The sequence below is a fragment of the Haliotis asinina genome, chromosome 15 (genome assembly GCF_037392515.1).
Source record: "Haliotis asinina isolate JCU_RB_2024 chromosome 15, JCU_Hal_asi_v2, whole genome shotgun sequence".
NCBI lineage: Eukaryota > Metazoa > Mollusca > Gastropoda > Lepetellida > Haliotidae > Haliotis > Haliotis asinina.
The window spans coordinates 25,508,983-25,529,003 of record NC_090294.1 but is presented as its reverse complement, the minus strand read 5'-3'; the positions used below and the strand labels follow the sequence as shown (position 1 = coordinate 25,529,003).

The following is a 20,021-nucleotide window of genomic DNA, read 5'->3' as shown; positions in this document are numbered from 1 at the left end:
ATGATGGCGATGACGATGATGCTACTGCTGCTGCTGCTGCTGATGATGATGATGATGAATTTGTCTAAATTCTAATTTGAAAATTTGCCATTGGTACAGTGATAATGATTAGTGCTGCATCTTTGGTGCAAGAACATGTCACCCACTGCCATTGGCCAAAGCACGCATCTGTCTGTCTGTCTGGCGGGCTGTCTGTCTCCCATCAGTGTTTAAAACTCATCTCTGCAGTGGTATAGTTGTAATGGTGCTGATAAGAGGTGCAAAACATTGTGTATCAATCAATCGTTGTCGTCACGCTAACACATTTCAAGGCAGTTGTATCCTAATAAACAGTCATTCAAGTGAAATCTAGTGTTCATCTCTCGAAGTAGAAGTTTCATAAATAGAAAATAAATAACCCTGCAGATATAATAATCATACACATCAGTCAAAAGTATTGATTTCCTAACACACATGACACGTCTTCGACTGATCAGTTACTGTGAACTGTCATTAACCAGAAAGTCTGAATCTCTTGATCATCAAGTTTACCGCTAATCATGCTCGTGTTACACCTTCCTAACCTTCGTGTCTTGAAGTACACTTGACATAGGTTAGTACATGTGTCCCGCGGTCTAACAAAGTGATTGTACAAACATGCAGTCATTCGTAAAGATAATTAGTACAAAGCGAACTCTATACAATTACTCGTGTTGAAACAGTTCGTGAGGCCAATTACTAGCTGTTGCTGACCAACAAACTATCATTAAGTTCCCGCATCTCATAATGAGACAGGTGGATTTGTCAACTGGAGGACTGATTCAGCTGAAGGCATGTGTACTTTTGAAGGGATTCCATTTTCCCCCAAATAATGAAAATGATGTGAATATGTGACTCTTTATCGAATTATTCGTCGAGAACACGATTTGATTGTGAGCGTACAGGCGCGTTAGTTTTATGGTGAAAACAATATAAAAGATTTTTCTTTTTGTTTGCAATTCTAGTAACGCATTAACTGAGTTCTTGGACCTTTTATCTGTATATAAGCTCTGTTTCTCTGTATTGCTTGGGTGCTGTTAGTACCGTTTGTCTGTAATGCCTCCGTGCTGTCAGTACTGTTTGTCTGTATTGTCTCCGTGCTGTCAGTACTGTTTGTATTGCCTAAGTGCTGTCAGTACTATTTGTGTGTATTGTTTCTGTGCTGTCAGTACTGTTTGTCTGTATTGTCTCTGTGCTGAGAGTACTGCTTGACTGCATTGTCTCTGTGTAGAAAATACCGTTTGTCTGTGATGTCTGTGCTGTCAATACTGTAATTCTGTATTGCATGCACACACCATTACTGGCAGTCCTGTCCGCACTGTATATTATGTTTGCACTCTTTGTCTTTACTGTGCTAAATACAAATAATGTTATCCTGTTATTAAAAAGGGATATACCATAACATGTCTTTATTCTCAGTATAAAAAGTCAATATACATAATGAAATGTACACAATATCACCATTCTCTTAGCTGAACATTTGTCCTTCACAAGATGGGACATAAATATATATGCCTAGTATTTTCCAAAACAATCAGCCAATGCCAATGGTCGATCCAAATGAACTTTCGCATGCTCGCTTACAAATTTTGTTTTAAGCAATATGAAAAGCAAAACAGATAAATCTGTTTCATGATTACATTTTACAATCATGTAAAAGTGGAGACCAAAGCTGAGCACTAATACATTTACTTATAAATCTATTAAATATGTGTTTTATGTAATATGTACTCACAATGTCATTTATAAAACTCTGACTCGTCTAAGTTGGTTGACGCCACTTCAAACATTTTGATCATTACAGCATGAACGTTTGATGTAGGAGTGAAGACAATTATGGCGGTCTTCACCAGTAAAGCAAGGTATGGTACTGACAAACATAGAACAAACAAGTATATATCGGATTCGAACCCATGATGACAGTTTTCCTGTATGCCAAGGGAAAGTGGTTCCACCCCTAACTGGCTAAGTAGGGAAAGGTGATAAACAATTCCTAACATGATGAAATAAAACAAAACAAAACATGGCATTCTAGAACTATTTCAAAACAAAGCAGCACGAGAGTGTTTATTCGTATGACGTTATTGGTAGCATACTGAGAGGGTTAGATTTTATGAGACAGAAAAATAAATGTGCCTCTGTAATTCTGGTTCTATATATGTCGATGAAACCACATAGTATTACGTTTGTATAATTTTTTACACTACTATTAACTTAATATAGTTCATAATTTGATAGTGCGGAAATAACTGCATCAATCTGATTTAAAATATAAAGCTGATATTTCTCCAGCAACCAGAATGATCGTGTATAAGGAGTGTTGAGAACACACATGCTGCTAATTGCGTTCAGTTAAACCTTGACTAAAGGTTAGTTTCTTACGCCTTCGAATGGTTATATACAAATATACATAAACATAGTTATAATATTAAGTAACGAATTATGAACATTATGGAAGCTATGAGATCTGATCTAGAGTTGTTACAGATATTCGCCTGTTCCTTATAGTATCCGCCCTGCGCCAAACCCAGACTGCTGGTGACATCGTAAAATCTCGCGAGAACCCATTCACGTCTGCGGCAACTGGACAAATGTTGGGTTCGGTGTATCCGTTGATACATTACTTTATAATATCAGAGTGAATGAGCTAGTGAGTTAATATGTACAGTTACGTGGGCAATATTTCTGCCATATCATGACAATAACAAATATAATATACAAGAGAGTCCATGAATATTATAAAATATGTCGTCAAAAGACAGTGAACGTCGTCACATCAGACCTTGGTGTTCAATTTTAGCATGAAAGCATCCTGGTCTTACCTTTCATCTGAATGAACTTTTTGGTCTGTGACGTTCATGAATCGTTCACAATGTTCAGCTACGGCAATGTACTAGAAACCATACGCTCCCTCAGTGATGGAAACAAATAAGGTAGTTCAAACTCTTCACAGAGAAACAACGATGTCTGAATCATTCGTAACTACTCGTGTCATTTAGGCATGCCGAATGGCGACTCGTACCCCTCATGTGGCCATGTTCACGACTTGGACTATTTCTATGGAGAAATAACTCCAATCATGGCAACTCCTAGAAATTTATAACACCACACGAAAGTCACTTTAAGTTTCTTTTGTTGTCAACAAATAAGGGTGACAATGTAATTTTCACGATTCTTGGCAATAATGGCGACCAATAAAGAATCAGCTTGTTTGTCACGGAAAGAGGCGAGTAGTTACGGACGTGCCTGATGTAAAGATGTATGCTGCAACTAGTTTACGTGGAAGTTTGGCTACAAGCGCTTTGCATCTCAGTCTCAAGTTAAAATATCGGCTGTAAGTAAAGATCTACACGTTCGGTACATTAAAACGTTTTACCTGTGTGTTAACAACAACTCATGTTTTTCATACACAGATGTCACATTGTAGCCATAAAAATTCTCTATCTCGTCGACATGTTCATAGGTAAAGGAAGTGCTAATATTTATGGCAATTCTTTAAGGTCACATAAAATTAATTTCCTGTTTCTCGTTACACTTTTTCTTAAAGAAATGGAATATCAGAAGATGAGATGGATTTCGGAAGTTTACTGGCTTTATACACGCAAATTACCAGTTCAAAAAAAAAGAATAAAAAATACATAAATAAAAACAAAAATTAGGGTCGGGCCCAATTTTAAGTCGGACGGTAATGATAAACAAAATATTATTTATATGTGGCCTCAGACATTACTTTGCTGAGACGGAATTGGTCCGCTGTGACACATATTTGACAATATGACCACCCAGTGTGGATGCAATGTACCATCTACGTCTCAGACCTATGAGCGTCCATCCATAGGTCATACACTACGTTCCTCCATAAAATACGACCGCTTTTCAAGTTTTAAAAAAGTTCAACTAACCGAGTCACAGACTTGTGCCAGAGAGACAAAACAGCTGGTGCAAACAACAGAAGCCGTCCCGTCACAGAACTTGCAACTTTACAACAGTAACATATAATATATATAACAATATATAACAAAGAAATAGAAAGTCTCACTTCCATGAAACACCTTATTTTCCTTTCTGCAAAGCCAACGCTTTAACTGAAGCATCTCCAGATTTCCCCGGGTTCGGGTTCTGAATCGCAGAGCTCAAATGGCACCATTTTATTTCAAATGGTGCTACTTATTTCCATAAACGTTAAATATTTTCAAAGACTAAGTGTTAGTCTCCATGCTGGCGTTCTACGTGAGGAATGCACACATGACTTTGGTGGGTTATACTGGTCTCATTTCATTCATTTTCTGATATCGGCACAAGTCACTGTTAAACCAGAAAGGGACGTAAGTATTATGGAGGAACGTGATTATATACTCTTACAAAAACGTAGGGGACCTGAACTTTCAATTTGGAGAGGACGTATAAGCGTCGACCAACTGTTCAAAGACAGATATCTTCTGAACTACCATTTCTCTTTACCGCTGGACCTAAACACAATTCATGGAATGCACGTGCACAATGCAGTAGCCACAATGCATGCTCGTGAGCATGGGTTGACATTCTTGATTTAGACAGTTTTCAATCACTGTATGCCATTAACTTTGATAATCATCTTGCATTGCACACCTGTTAGTGTTAGTTTCTAGACGGCTTTTTTTGCTTGAAAATGAAAATGTTACGTCATACACCAATCATCTTTAAAGAGCGAATACTGTGCAAACAAAGTATGGTCATAAGTGCAAGTGGTGATGCACTCTCAAAACATTCATTATTATCACATCAACATTGACTGACTCTGACTCCGATATATCTCCCAACTGTTTCAACAGTATATTAAAAAAGAAGTTCCCTTACTTTTTTAAGAGTACATGTATATAAGTTCTATAGACCATTACGTTCATTGAAACAGTATCTCACATGACCTCCGTGGACTCCTCAAGCTGAATGATGTAACGTTTTTCAGGCTCCTCGTAACCAAAGTTCATCTTGGCCCACTCTGACATGTCATTTACCAGAACCTCATCGCCTTCCTTTTCAACGACCTTGACATGGCTATCAAGGGTAGAGTAGTAGTTGGTAGTCGATGTCCTCAACTCCTCATGCACATGTATCCCCTGATCCACTTCCTGTGGTGGAGGTGGCGGTGGCGGTGACGCAGGGATGGATTCCACAGATGCTACCGATTCTCTGACAACACCATGCTCCTGCCTCTCCTCAACTTCCACCTCATACGCTGACGAAGTGTGAAGAGGTTGAAGATACTCTGGGGATGATGGGGCACCAGCTTCATCAACCTCCGCCTGGTAGTAAACCTCCTTCGCTACATGGTGTTCATCTGCTTCTTCCTCCGTTCGAGTTTCAACATACGTTACCGATTCTCTCACAACAGCATGCTCGTGCCTCTCCTCAACATCCACCTCATAAGCTGATGAAGACTGATGAGGTTGACTATACTCTGAGGATGACGGAACACCTGTTTCATCGACTTGTGCGTCTTGTAACGGCTGGGGCGAAGGTGGGTCGTTGTATGTGTAGTAAACCGACTTGGCCACTTGGTCTCCTGGTTCTTCCGCCAAGGTGCTTACAACCTTACGGGACGCTGACAGTGGGTTATGTACCACTCTTTCATCATTCGCTACCCTGTATGCTCCGCCTCCTTGACCTTCGGAGTTGACGACGTCGTGAAAGGACATACGTGTTTCTGACGTGCCGACCACGTGGGGTGGAGGACCAGACACCACGCGCCCGCTGGTTTGACTCTTCCCTGATTGGTTCTCGTCCAGAAACCCGAAGTCTGCCTCCACCTCAGTGTACTCTGTTCGAACTACAAACATAAACACAGCAAGTTAAAACGAATGCCTGCTTCGTGAGAGCATTTCTTAAGATCCGAAAGACCTTTCCCGTACATAGGTCATAATGTAAGGATTGTTTGATAAGGCTGATAAGGCGGTTTTGTCTAAAGTATGAAAAAAGGAAGTAATGTGTTGATTTGTTTCTCAGCTGATATGTGCATTCTAATCCAAGTTTAGAGTAAGCTGGTTTTGTCGCCACGTTTTACAATGTTCCTGCAATATCATGGCGGAGGACACTATAAGTGGGCGACTCGCATTAAAAGCCATATAGGAACTGAACTCTGGAGTTGCAGTTTTTGAAATAAGATTGATATGTCTGTAAATGAAATAATGCTGCATCTAGCTGCAGCAATATTACTAGAATCACGCTTGAAAGATGACAAGACATGTAAAAGTGTAACTATATATTAGTCAGGAACCGGAAATCCAGCTTTATACATGAAATGGATGGAATAACATTAAAGGGCAAACAAGCTATGTGGCGGTTGTCTGTAAATAATGGAGTGTGCACCAGACAATCCAGTGATCGACATCAAGAACAACATCAAGTACATCAATCAACACAATTGGGATATATAACGTGTTTCAACCATGTGGGTGAGTCTGACCACCTCATCCCGTTAGCCGCCCCTAACGACAAGCTTATAACTGACCAGTCTGTCTGAAGGTATGGGTAGAGAAGGTCTAATGCAAAGATTTAGGACAAGCTGTTTGTGAGTTAGATCAGACTGCAGAAGAAGGGGATACTGAACAGTCCACGTTTTAGCAGCAGAACGTCTTTTGGTATCAAACCTAAGTACTGCACTATTAGTTCAAGAAAGGACACTCCTGAAATAGATGTTCCAGTGACTTCCGAAATTTCTCTCCTCTCATTTTTGTATGATCAATGTGCAAAAACCTGTCCCTGTTTGTGAATAGGACTGCTTGGTATCTAAAAAATACAAACGTTTGTGTAGCATATGATGGCGGCAAAAGGGTTTTTCATGTCGTTGTCATTTCCTGAAGTCACTGCTTGGCACCTGCCCTCCCTCGGGATACCGAGGGTGTAGGTGTGGGTATGGGTATGGCGTCTCGCGTAGATATGAATGGGTTCAGTGGCTTATTTACAAATCTATAGATTCCATACATTAATGTATTTAAACCTTGACCTCTCGTCGACGTCCTTACATTGATAGCTCGCTTTGTGAACTGTGGCGTTTTATGTTTATCGACGTTACACTGATTAAGGACACGAATAAAAAAGACTAGTCTTCTAAGAACAAAAGAATGAGTTAGAAAACATCTATAAGCACACCTGTCTAATAGCACACGTATGGGTTAGCATAATAAGTGGTTTACAGTTATGCTAACTAACAGTTCAAAAGAATCATTGTTTGCTCTGAATGATACAAGCCTCATTCAGGTCTAAACTGCAACTTTCCATCTTCAACAATAGGAGAGATATGCTTTGGTAGTACCCACCTCAAAAATGGGAAGGCATGCATAAATGGGTTATCCTAGTCATTGTCCTGGACTTAGTCTAAGTCGTAATCCAAGTCCTAGACCAAGACGTAGACCAAGACAAACACTTAGTCCTACTCCTAGTTTTTCCACGTTTTTGTCCTAGGCCTAGATCTACCACTTTTATCTAGTCCTAGCCCAAGTCTTTTTCTTAGTAACAGTTTAATCCAGATCCAAGACCTACACCTACTCATAGTCCTACAAGTTTTAGTCCTTGGTCTGGACGTACTCCAAGTTCTAATCCTAGTCTTAAACCTATTACTGCAAGTCCAAAAATGCAGCTGCTACATACTAGTATATCCACCTAGATCTAACCCTACTCCTGGTCCAAATCCTTTAAGTCTTAATACTCGATCTACTCCTGGACTTACTCCTAGTCCTATTCCTAGACCTAACTCTAGTCCTAGACGTGGTCCTGGTCCTAGTCCAAGAAACACACCAGCTACATATACTCACCTTCATTCGGGGGTATGCATTGCAAAGACCACGCCATTGATCCGTTTTGATAACGGCCATGTTTGGAGCCCACGATTCGCATGTCTCGATGCACTAGAAAATTATCACCCTAAAATAGCTTTGGAAGAATATTCGGAATGCCCAGATTACATATTTGCTGATGACTAAGCCTAACTTGACCAGCACAATATTTTAACTTACTAGAAGGAGGCAATTGTTATGAAACGTTCATTCCAAATATTTTTTATCCATAGACAACGACGAAATTGGCCTCCGATCAGATTTTCGAATTAAACAAGTTCAAATCTGGGCCGCGTGAAAAGATATTTTATTGAAGACATTAGTCGGCCGCTTCTGGCAAGAGTTTACACTATTGTGCTGGCAATATCACTGACAATATGAACGCAAAGAATCTGGACGATAGGTACGGCGATATACAAATAATGACAGATGCTGGCTTTTCTGCCTGATATAAAGGAATCATACATGCAAATATTCTGGTACAATACAGTTTTCACGTCGTAAAAACTGCAGTGCACTGTGTGTATAATGTCTCGATCTATAATGCCACCCTGGTTACAATGCCATGTTTTTCCAGGGCGGATTTCCTACCTGTATAATACCCTGGTTATAAAGCTAAACTGGATATAATGCCCTTTGCCAAAAGTAATTTTCAAAAGTCATTTGGCCTAGGTAATAATACCAATTACGGTTTGTTGTTTCAAACGTCATTATTTGTAGCTTTTGGTCAAAAGTGTTGAGCAACTGTTACAGCCCGATTTGATGCAAAGATGAAGCTAATGTGTATTAGTTTATAAAATCAAACACGTTTTTCATGCATTTTCTTGAAAAAAAACCCCGATGGGTTGCTGAGGCAGTGTATAGGGTCAACGTCAGTCTCCGTCCACCGAATGATCTCTAAATCTATTTACCAGTTTGCACATCACAAGCCTTGGAGCACCATGCATCTACACAAATCATTATTGAAGGTCTATGGAACAAACGGGTCAGCTCCACTTACCAGACCGGGAAACCATTCGCTCTGAAGCTAGTCGATGGGGCGTTTGTTCCTGGCCAGAGGCTCTGTCCACTTGTCTCGGTGTCACTGACCCGTCAGTGGCCCAGTCCGATCTGGAGTCGGCCGCAGCATCCCGAGCTGCTTTCAGCTTCGCTTCTTGTCTTTTTTTCGAATTGTTCCTGAATATAAAGGATGCAGGTGTATTGAATAGGAGCCTTCTAGGACCATCCATAGATAATGCAGATGTATTGTATGGAAATTGTTTAGGGGAATCCATAAAGGATGCAGGTGTGTTGCACGGAGGCTCTTGGGACATACATAGAGGATGCTGATGTCTTGTACGGGAATTTTCTAGGATCATCCATAGGTGATGCAGATACATTTAATGGAAATATTATAACGGAGCCTACTAGGACCATCCACAGAGGGTGCTGATACATTGTTCGGGAACCTATTAGGGCCATCCATATAGGATGGAGATCCATTCTAGGGAAATCTTTTAGGGCCATCCATAGAGGATGCTGACGCATAGTATGTGAGCATATTAAGGCCATCAAGAGGATGCAGATATATTGTATGAGAGCATATTAGGGCCATCCATAGATGATGCAGGTATATTGCATGAAATTAGTTTAGGGTCATCATTAGAGAATGTTGATGTACTGTATGGGAATCTTTTAGGGTCATCCATAGATGATGCTTATATGGATGCTAATTAAGGACTTCTAGAACCGATCCATCGATGATGCAAATGTAGTGTATGAAAATATTTTAGGGCAATCAAGAGAGGATGCTAATTTATCCATACGGGAGCCTATTACAGCCATTCATTGAGAATGCCTATGTATTGTATGGAAATCTTGTACGATCACCCATACAGGCTGGTGATATAATTTAAGGAATATAATAATGAAGCTTTTAGAGCCATTTGCATTTTTGATTAATTTTGACATAGTATCTTGAAACAAACTTCCATCTTGCTCCTTGTAACAAAATTAATTTCAAGTCATGGTTACACACGTGTCCATAAACCGAGCATCCATACTTGCAGAGATTGCCGTGAAACTATTTCGGTCTAACTCTAACAGATCCCAGCTCCTTTTCATTTGGGTAGTACAAAAACTTACCTCCACCAGACGATGAGAACACCCACCACCACAGCCAGGACAATGTCAGCAGCTATACCAATGTACACGATTGTCTCTGGAAGAACCAAATATATTGGATGAATTGTGTCCAGGGCCTAGATTTTCGAAGCTCTCTCAACTCTAAGATAGTTGTAGGTTAATGTCAATGTTTGGCTCTTACGAGTATTTTAGCGCTAAGAGAGCTTCGAAAATCTGGGGCTTGGATCTGGGGATATTGTTGGGATGCTAAATACATACCAGCTTAAGGATCACTGCACAAATACCTCCCACTTTTTAATGATAAAGATACTTTTAGTTTTGTACTGTCATACCTTGAACACATTCGTGCTGCCATTTACTTTATTCCTGCTAAATATGTACTTCTTGTTTTGTTGGGTTGTTTTTATTTTTCTGTGTTATTCACACCAAACTGACACACCGTAACATGGCTGAAACACTGAATAAACCAGTGAATGAGTATTGTTTTATAGCTATCTTCTTGTAACATCTGGCTGCAACCACAGAAACGGGCTTCACACATTGTACCCTTGTGAGGAGTCGAATCCGAACCTACAGCATGACGAGAGGACGCTTTAACCACTAAGCTACCCAGCGTCAAACCAAACGTATTGGCTCATCCCCTGGTAGGAGAGTGGGGGTCCACTGCAATAAGACTTAGATCGATGAGTGCCATCGAACCCAAACAGAATGGCTCATTGTTCTAGATGTACGTCACAGCTGAAAAGCCATAACCAACGCTCGCGTGCGAGCTGACACAAAACTGCCATGTCGGGGTCATTGTCGACTGCAGTGATATTCAATAGATACATGCTGACTCACTCCTCTAAACCGTAAAAGCATAGCATGTGTATCACAACTGGTCTTGCTACTTTTAATGCAGACGCTTGTATCATCATTGTTCGGCTGATCACGTTTTACAAGTGAGAAGGTTCAACGCATCCTCGATATCTCCAGGGTCTACGCTCCGATACTTCCCCACTAGTGGAGATTCATTGGAAAGTATACCCTGGAGATATCAAGGATGGATGCGAAATGACTGAGAAAAATGTTCACTCATTCTTGAATTTCGTCTCGATATGGCTGCAGTATTGCCGAGGTGACGTTAAATATTAGCTCACTCACTCATTCTTGAATTCCTTCATGAATTCTCTTGTATTCCTTCTTGGATATGATTTTTCGAAGAACATCAACATCAAAGTCAGATATCGAGCTGTTAATAGTATTATCAAAACATAGTATATATGTATCTGAAAATATTTACCATTGGCATTCCGTACATTCGTCCAGTATGAAAACCTCTTAATACCAGAATAACAATTTTTAATGAGAAAGACCATCCAGCCTTCATATACATACCCAGCCTCACACCCCCTATTGTGTTCCCATTGCTATCCATTTCCACTGGTTATGGTTTCTGAAACAAATTAATTATGTAGCGTACTTGTTTTTAAACCTTCTCAAAATAGGACTAATATACTGTCCACAAAAGAAACGCATACAGGAATTTAAGCTGTATTTTATGTTTATTGTGAAACATCTTGTAGGTTTTATAAGTCAAATAGAGCGAAATTGCACATTGGGCATGCAGACTTATCCGTCTTCATTGCTACACGATATTGCAATTTTCACTATGCGTTTCTTTTTTGGGAGAGTATATTTCATTCAAGCAATCTGCAAATCTGATGGCAATATGTTATACATACCCATCACACATTGACGCCCAGGGTTCGAAATAGCCATAGCAACTACCTCTTGTAAAGGCAGACATAAAGTTGTCTTATTTTAAAATATTAAAGGAATACCAATCCACTAAACAAACTTTGATTTCTATAGCTGACAAATCTTGACATAAATAGCCCTCTTATTCAATTGTTATCAAGTGTCTGAAGGACAGACTTGGCACATGCCTTCAAACTGGCCGCTGCTTGAACACCAGTAGACCAGTTTATATAAGATATATATGTGTACACGTGCAATGAAATATGATAGTGGATCGATACTCGTGCTGATAATTGATCTAGAAATATTCGATCAACGACACAAGGCCTTGTGGGACTGCGCTGTCATGCCCGGTGGTTTGGTTTATGTATATAATTTTATGCTCTTAACTGAGTTGCGCAGATCGATGCTCATGATATCACCCGTTGGGTTGCCTGGCACGACTCGATTATGCATAGGCTGTCATCATATAGGTTTATTATTGCTAAACGAAGCTTACGAATCACCACGGTCTTGAGTAAGACAAAACTTACTTACTCAAGACACAACAGCTCCGAATTAAACTTTGTAAAGAAGAGACACAGATAAGGCTGAACATTATTGTTCACACTGTTGATAAAACTGAAAGAGCCTAGTGCAGAAAACAAACTGATGTAAGTTATTTTTTGCAAAATGTTAAATATCTTTTTTACGCTACATGCCAAACGGAGTTATCATGTGGGATGTCAATTCACAGAGAAAACATTTTAATTGTCGCTGTATTTCACAAACTGACTGCACAGGCATCTACATCTTTCATGGTCGACAATCATTTTCAGATTGACACATCACATGCCAATCTACTCAAACGTTACACACAACGCGTGTCTATTGACACACTGGTTACACACAACACGTGTCTATTGACAAGCTAGTTACACTCAACACTTGCCTTTTGACACGCTAGTTACACACAACACACAACACGTTGACACACTAGTTATACATTGAGTTATACATTGAGTTATACATTAACGTTGAGTTATTCTGCATCTAACGGAAACAACTCTGAAAAGTAAGTTAAACTGAGTTACGTTTTACCCCGATTTTAGCAACATACTGGAGGACACCAGAAATGAACTTCACACATTGTGGGGAATCAAACCTAGGTCTCCGGCGTGACGAGCAAATGCTTTACCCAGTAAGCCCCCCATCACCACAGTAACTTTAAGAGCGATCCTTCTTAAGTTGCGTCCCTTGGATGAATGTGGGTTCGTATTCCGTAACCATGTTGATTCGACGTCAGTCAAATTCACATCAGTTCTCATCACAGTGTACCGATATTAACTTTACTTTAAGATTTAATTAAAATATCTTTCAAAACAGCGTCAAATCCTGCCCATCCTGCACTCAGCTTGTTTGACACCCTCACAAGACATATCGATCTTTGCCCCATACTAAACTAAAAACACTCACACATTCATAGCACATGTGATTGCCAAAGGTATGATACACCCAGTCACGTTGGTTCTGGTCGTGTTCAGTAATACTCTGCGTAGCACTTGGTCCAGCAGATGATCAGAGAACCAAATGTCTGCCGTTCGATCCCTGGCCGCGTTATAGCAAATGAGATGGTATTGCTGTCACTCTGGTCGGTGGTAGGCAATAAAAGAATATGCTCTGGCTGAGGAATCCACGATGAACAGTGACACCGCATTTCAGTAGGCTGTCACTGTTAAAACGGTCATTGGCAAGAACCAGAGCAAACATAGACACATAAACACATACATGCACGTCACAGTTTCTGTGGAATAAGAGCAACGTTAAGCCTCTATTCCCTCAGTTCATCCGTTTGACACAAGCCACTCCCTGGTTCATTGCCAGCAACGCCATCAACAACGTCACATTACATCTACGTACTCACCTGTGCAGCCATGTGTGCGTTACCATAGCAACCTATAAAAAACAATGCAGGCAGTATACCGTGAATCGTGAGTAGTATTCATGACAAGAAATACGCAGACTGTGCTGTATTGTCAGACGCTATGCTCAAGTGTGACTTTTGCAAGCATAAATGATTTAAGACTAAAGCATGGTTGTAGGTTCGTTGATCGTTCCTTGACTGTGCGTCCCAATCATTCGCATGTCTAGCAGGTTATAGTAATGCGGAATGGATAATTACTGAACCTTTACATCTGACTGACATGTCCCAAATATATATTTATAATGAATGAGTTTGTAAGGGTACGCGGAAAAACCGGTGTGACGGGATCTGTCGTGTTCTGGCGACGTAGATATCGATAGCATCCGGGAACATTGTTTTTGGAAGCTCCGGTTTTGTATGTGATTCGTGGTGAAAATGTATGCTAACATTACGGGCGTTAAATCACTGTCAAATGACAGTGATGCACCTTAACCAGCGTTTGTTTGTTTGTTTGTTTTTTCTCTTTTGTTCAGTTGTTTGTATTTTAAAGCTACCACTTCAACAATATTCTATATCAATACACAGCAGTATTCCAGCTATATCCAGTCTGTAAATAATCTAGTCTGGCCCAGGAAAACCAATGACTGACATTAAGAGCATCGATCTCAGCTCGGGTTACGATGACACGCATGAAGTAAGTCAGTAACTCGTCGTTGGAAGTAGGTCGCCTTTAACGACGACCATGGATTGGTAAACCGGCGAAATGTTATTGGCTGCATCCCTGGCCTGTAGCAAGACTACATCCCGGAGCAATCTACCCACATGTGGAATCCAACCAAGGTCTTCGACGTGAAAGGATAACACCTTTACCACTAGGCAATCAATCCAACAGGTCTCAGCTGGGAGATACCGTATGCGCTGAAACCAGTTTACGTGAGTTTATGTTTACATCGTGTTAGCAATGTTCCAGCAATATTACGACGGGAGAAACCAGAAATGCCCCACTTAGTAATATTCCAGTAATAGTAATAGTAATAGCAAGCGACGGTCTATAAATAATAAAGTCTGGACCAGAAAATCCAGTGATCAACCACATGAGTACTGATCTACGATGAGCACCGATCTACGCCGCTGGAGTGCCCTTCTGTTCGGGGCTTTCAATATCGGCACTAGTTGAATGACACAGGCCATGCTGTTTACCCAAGGGTGTCATATCACGCACCAAAGGCTTCAAATAATGGCCACTCACACATTCATACCGAGGTGGCTCATTCATTGTGCAAAGTTACGATCCAGCTTTGGATTTGAGAACCGTATTCTTGTTACAGAAAAGAAAACGCTTATGGCAACTTAAGCTTTAAAGGCTTTCAATTATCCCTTGGACACATATTTAACACCACTCTGTGTGGAACCTGAGTTATATCACAGCGTCTTTCATGTACCCTCGCAGATACGACGTTTATAGGTGCCAGCCCTTGTCACGGTCTGATGTCCGGAAAATTACCAAGTCATGTATGCGTAAGACGTTAAACAGTTTGGTGGCACGTGAATAGTGCTGGCAAATCTGAAGATTCTGGGATTTGAACCAAGGATCATAAGGTTCTGTCACGTTTTTTGCACTTCAGATGTGATGCGGCTGACAAATCTTCCAAAGTGCTATAAATAATTTGGGAGAATCTGAAATAGGAACTTTGACCCTTGTTCACTTTTGAGGTTGAACTACGACACTTCACAAATCTTGATATTGACATTGCATGTACTGCAAACTTTGATTTGAGCAATTACAGATTTGCCTTCATATCGAACTGTTACAAACATTGATTTGCCTGTGTACGAAATACATTGATACCAAACCGTTTTGCATGCGTTACAAACATTAATGTCAGTATTTATAAATTGAGTGAGTGAGTGAGTTTAGTTTCACGCCGCACTCAGCAATATTCCAGTTATATGGCGACGGTCTGTAAATAATCAAGTCTGGACTAGACAATCCAGTGATCAACAGCATGAGCATCAATCATCGCAACTGGGAACCGATGACATGTGTCAACCAAGTCAGCGAGCCTGACCACCCGATCCCGTTAGTCGTTTCTTACGACAAGCATAGTCGCCTTTTATGGAAAATTAGTAAATTGCCTTCTCACGGAAGCACGTGTTACTTCCAAAATAGCTTGACATGGAACCGTTATGCGTGCGTTATAAACGTGTATTTACAAACAGCCCTAACATCGAACCGATATGCATGCGTTGCAAACGTTGACTTTACTAGTTACAAAATGCATACATTTTCAATGAAAGGATAATGTATTACTTGGAAGGCTTGGAATAGCCAGATGGTATATCTTTAAGCGCGTAAAGTAATAAATATTTATCAGCTTCTCAATAACACAATGGTAAGGTGTCCCCGGTGATATATGAATCGGATCATTGATTGTGTGTTAGGAACAACTACTACTGAACATTTTTCGATCGCGAAAACGCATCCTTTTTGCAAAGGTAAAACGTAAGATACAACCTATATCAGTCTCGTGGCTATATTTAGTTAGAGCTTGAATACAAGCGGCGGAATCCTATACAATATGCTGTATGTTTTATTGTCATGGCGGGCTAACTCAAAACAGAACTGCCGTGACGTTTTAAGTATAACCTTGAATGGGTTCTGATTTAACAGATGATGTGCACTTTACTTAAATAAAATGATAATAAACACATTTGCTAGCTTTGTGGGTGTGGGTCTCAAACGTAGAACCCACCCTTACATGCATTGTATAGTAATAGTGCATAGGATTGTGGCTATTCAAAGATGAACGATCCATGATTGGAGCGTTGTGTACACTACATGTCAGAATTGAGTGTTGACGACCATAAAAAATTGTTGTCTGAGAGGAATTGGGTACGTCTTTATATTAAGATCAAGAAGCAAAGAGCACAAACATAGATTGCTATTCTAAATTAATTGAAACTCGCTGGGTTAAGAATATGTGGAACGTACAATTTCCTCTCTAACCTTGTCCACATCCGACTACAATGTCCCCCTCTCACCCCCACGCCCTCCCCGCCCCCTACTTTCCCTCTCTCACCCTCTCTCTCCCCCTTTCTCTCTCTCTCCGCCTATCTCTTTCTGTCAGTTCTATCCCTCGCTGTCTCTTTCTTTCTTTCTTTTCTTTCGTCTCTCCTTTAGCTTTATGCTCATCTGTCCGTTCCAAATCTCTCTCTCTCTGTCTGTCTGTGTCTTTCTCTCTCTGTCTCTCTCTCTAACATTTATTAAACTTTAATGCACCTGATCTCGCCAACAACCAACAACGCGTAACGACATGACTGATTCAACGGAGCTAACGAGCCAACAAAGCTATACCTCATGTGCTTATAGTACTCAACGGCATAGCACAGAATTCAGAATTCCACAACCTCCACAATACATACTGTAACCTACCTTGACTTTTCTCCGACAGCAAGTTACCACAGGTACATCCCAGCACGTCTCATTGTCTCACAGTCACTTCATTAGCACAACGTTCCAAGTTTAAGCTGTCTGACATTAGAAACCGTTCTCAGGGGGCTTGTCGACGCCTCATTGAATTATTCGGTTTAACATACCCGCAATACCCTTTGGTATAAAGGAGCAGCGCCGGGTGAGCTGTGTGGGTTGTGTGTGCTTTATGAGTAGTTTCGTAGCATATCATAATGTATGTAACACAAAACGAAACGGACCCATGAAAGGAAATTTCGTGTTGTCAGGTGTGAGAAAAGGGTCTATTCTTATACCGTTTCTATTGCGGGTATAGATTGGCGTAGGGGACGTGATTCAAAAATTTCAATCGGTAGTATGATATGTGTATACCGATACAGGTGATTCATACGCATGCCGAAACTTTGACCAACTGATCTAGATTCTTACAAGTGGCTGTTTGTGATCGGATATATCATTTAAACAGAATATTATGACAGGAATTGTTCACGTGATGGTATATGGAATGAGTGAGTATGGATTTTGGCCGGTGTGAACAATGTTCTATATCACTATCTCAAATTAAATTTAAGGTATCATGCAAAAAGTTACACGCCTCGTGCAAAAAACAAACCATTTTTATAGGTATTTTTTTTTTATCTTGCTGACAAATGATGGTATTCAGAAATAGACGAGTAACGGGATATGGTGGGGGGTCAGGCTCACTGACTTGGTTGACACATGTCAATGTATCCCTATTGCGTAGGTCGATGCTCATGCGGTTGATCACTGGATTGGCTAATCCAGGCTCGATTATTTACAGACCGGCGCTAAATAACACACGCCTACTACTTAAGAAGAGAAACACCTACTACCTGAGTGAGTGATGTGTGTTTAATGCTGCTTCTAGCAATATTCCAGCAATGTTTCACACATTGTACCCATGTGGAAAATCGAACCTGGCAAACTACCCGAAATGAGAAACACCTACAACCTAAGATAAGCAGTATCTACTATCTAAGACGACAAACACATATTACCAGAGATGAAAAACACCTAGACCTGTGACTAGAAACACCTCCTACCTAAGATGAGAAGCACCCACTACCAAAGACTTTAATGATCTATTTCCTGAAATGAGAAATACCTTAGATCTAAGATGAGAAACACCTACTACCTAAGATGAGAAACACCTACTACCAAAAGACGTTAAACACCTACTTCCTGAAATGAAAAACACCTTAGATCTAAGATGAGAAACACCTACAACCTAAGATGAGAAGCACCTACTACCAAAGGCGTTAAACACCTACTACGTGAAATGAGAAACACCTTAGGTCTAAGATAAGAAACAGTATCTACTATCTAAGGAGACAAACACATATTACCAGAGATGAAAAACGCCTAGACGTAAGATGAGAAACACCTACTTCTTGAAAGGAGAAACACCTTAGATCTAAGATGAGAAACACCTCTTACCTAAGATGAGAAACACCTACTATCTACGATGAGTTTAGTTTTACGTTTTTCAGCAATATTTCAGCAATATCACGACAGGGGACACCGGAAATGGGCTTCACACACTGTACCCATATAGGGAATCGAACCCGGGTCTTCAACGCTCTACATAAGATGAATAACATCTACTACCTGAGATGAGAGACACCTACGACCTTAGATGGGAAACGCCTACTATTTAACACGAGAAATACACGTTACCTAAGATGAGAAATACTGAAGACCTAAGATGAGACACATCAGTGTGTGAGTCAGTCCATTCTTTCGCCGATTTAGCGACATTGCAGCAATTCCATGTCGGAAATGGGCTTCACACATTATACCATTTGGGAAACTGAACCCGGGTCTTCAGTGTGGCGAGCGAACGCCTTAACCACTATGCTATCCCATCTCAGTTCATACCTAAGATGAGAAACAGATACTTATAGAATTATATTAGTTATAGTAAGGCGTGTAATGGGACAACGAACAGTGACACACGCCTCAGACCGATGTTTCAACGTCAGCTAAATATACACTCTGTAGATAGGTTGGTAACTCAGACCTCCACCTGTTTTGTGGGCCTTCACAAAATTATAAACTGGTATATCAATCATGCTTACAAAACAACCTTTTCTTTTCATCAGCGGATTTGAAACCTAAAGCCACTTGCTGCGCACAACAAGGAGTGTCATGTATTCAAATGAGCACATCTACGTAAGCGGGCCGTGTTGTTGAATAACATTCCATGTCTGATAATAATACAAGCATATCGCAAAGAAACTGTGTGAAACTGTGTGTGACGCTGTGATTCATGACTCATGCAATGTTTTCCAAGGCTGTTATGTCATGTATAACAAAGGTTTCCTTTGCTGTTATGTCATTTATTACAAACGTTTCCATTGCTGTTTTGTTATTTATTACAAAGGTTTCCATTGCTCTTATGCCATTTATTACAAAGGTTTCCATTGCTGTTATGTCATTTATTAAAAAGGTTTCCCTTGCTGTTACGTCATTTATTACAAAGGTTTCCATTGCTCTTATGCCATTTATTACAAAGGTTTCCATTGCTATTATGTCATTTATTACAAAGGTTTCCATTGCTGTTATGTCATTTATTACAAAGGTTTCAATTGCTATTGTGTCATTTATTACAAAGGTTTCCATTGTTGTTACGTCATTTATTACAAAGGTTTCCATTGCTCTTATGCCATTTATTACAAAGGTTTCCATTGCTATTATGTCATTTATTACAAAGGTTTCCATTGCTCTTATGCCATTTATTACAAAGGTTTCCATTGCTATTATGTCATTTATTACAAAGGTTTCCATTGCTGTTACGTCATTTATTACAAAGGTTTCCATTGCTGTTATGTCATTTATTACAAAGGTTTCCATTGCTCTTATTCCATTTATTACAAAGGTTTCCATTGCTATTATGTCATTTATTACAAAGGTTTCCATTGCTGTTATGTCATTT

At 40.1% G+C, this 20,021-nt stretch overlaps 1 protein-coding gene across 2 annotated transcripts; it reads right to left on the bottom strand.

Annotated features, from left to right (window-relative positions):
* Positions 1 to 1,412: 1,412 nt before the first annotated feature.
* Positions 1,413 to 17,266, bottom strand: LOC137265977 (uncharacterized). 2 transcript variants are annotated; one of them, XM_067801464.1, is made up of 5 exons: positions 17,030 to 17,266; positions 11,331 to 11,388; positions 9,954 to 10,029; positions 8,830 to 9,005; positions 1,413 to 5,824 (listed from the first exon to the last, which is right to left on the bottom strand). In XM_067801464.1, exons 2-5 carry the CDS (start codon positions 11,368 to 11,370, stop codon positions 4,914 to 4,916), a joined length of 1,203 nt encoding a protein of 400 aa, XP_067657565.1. In that variant the 5' UTR covers positions 11,371 to 11,388; positions 17,030 to 17,266; the 3' UTR covers positions 1,413 to 4,913. The 2 variants fall into 2 exon arrangements, with proteins under 2 accessions (XP_067657565.1, XP_067657566.1); XM_067801465.1 differs by lacking the exon at positions 17,030 to 17,266 and adding an exon at positions 13,597 to 13,666.
* Positions 17,267 to 20,021: the final 2,755 nt, after the last annotated feature.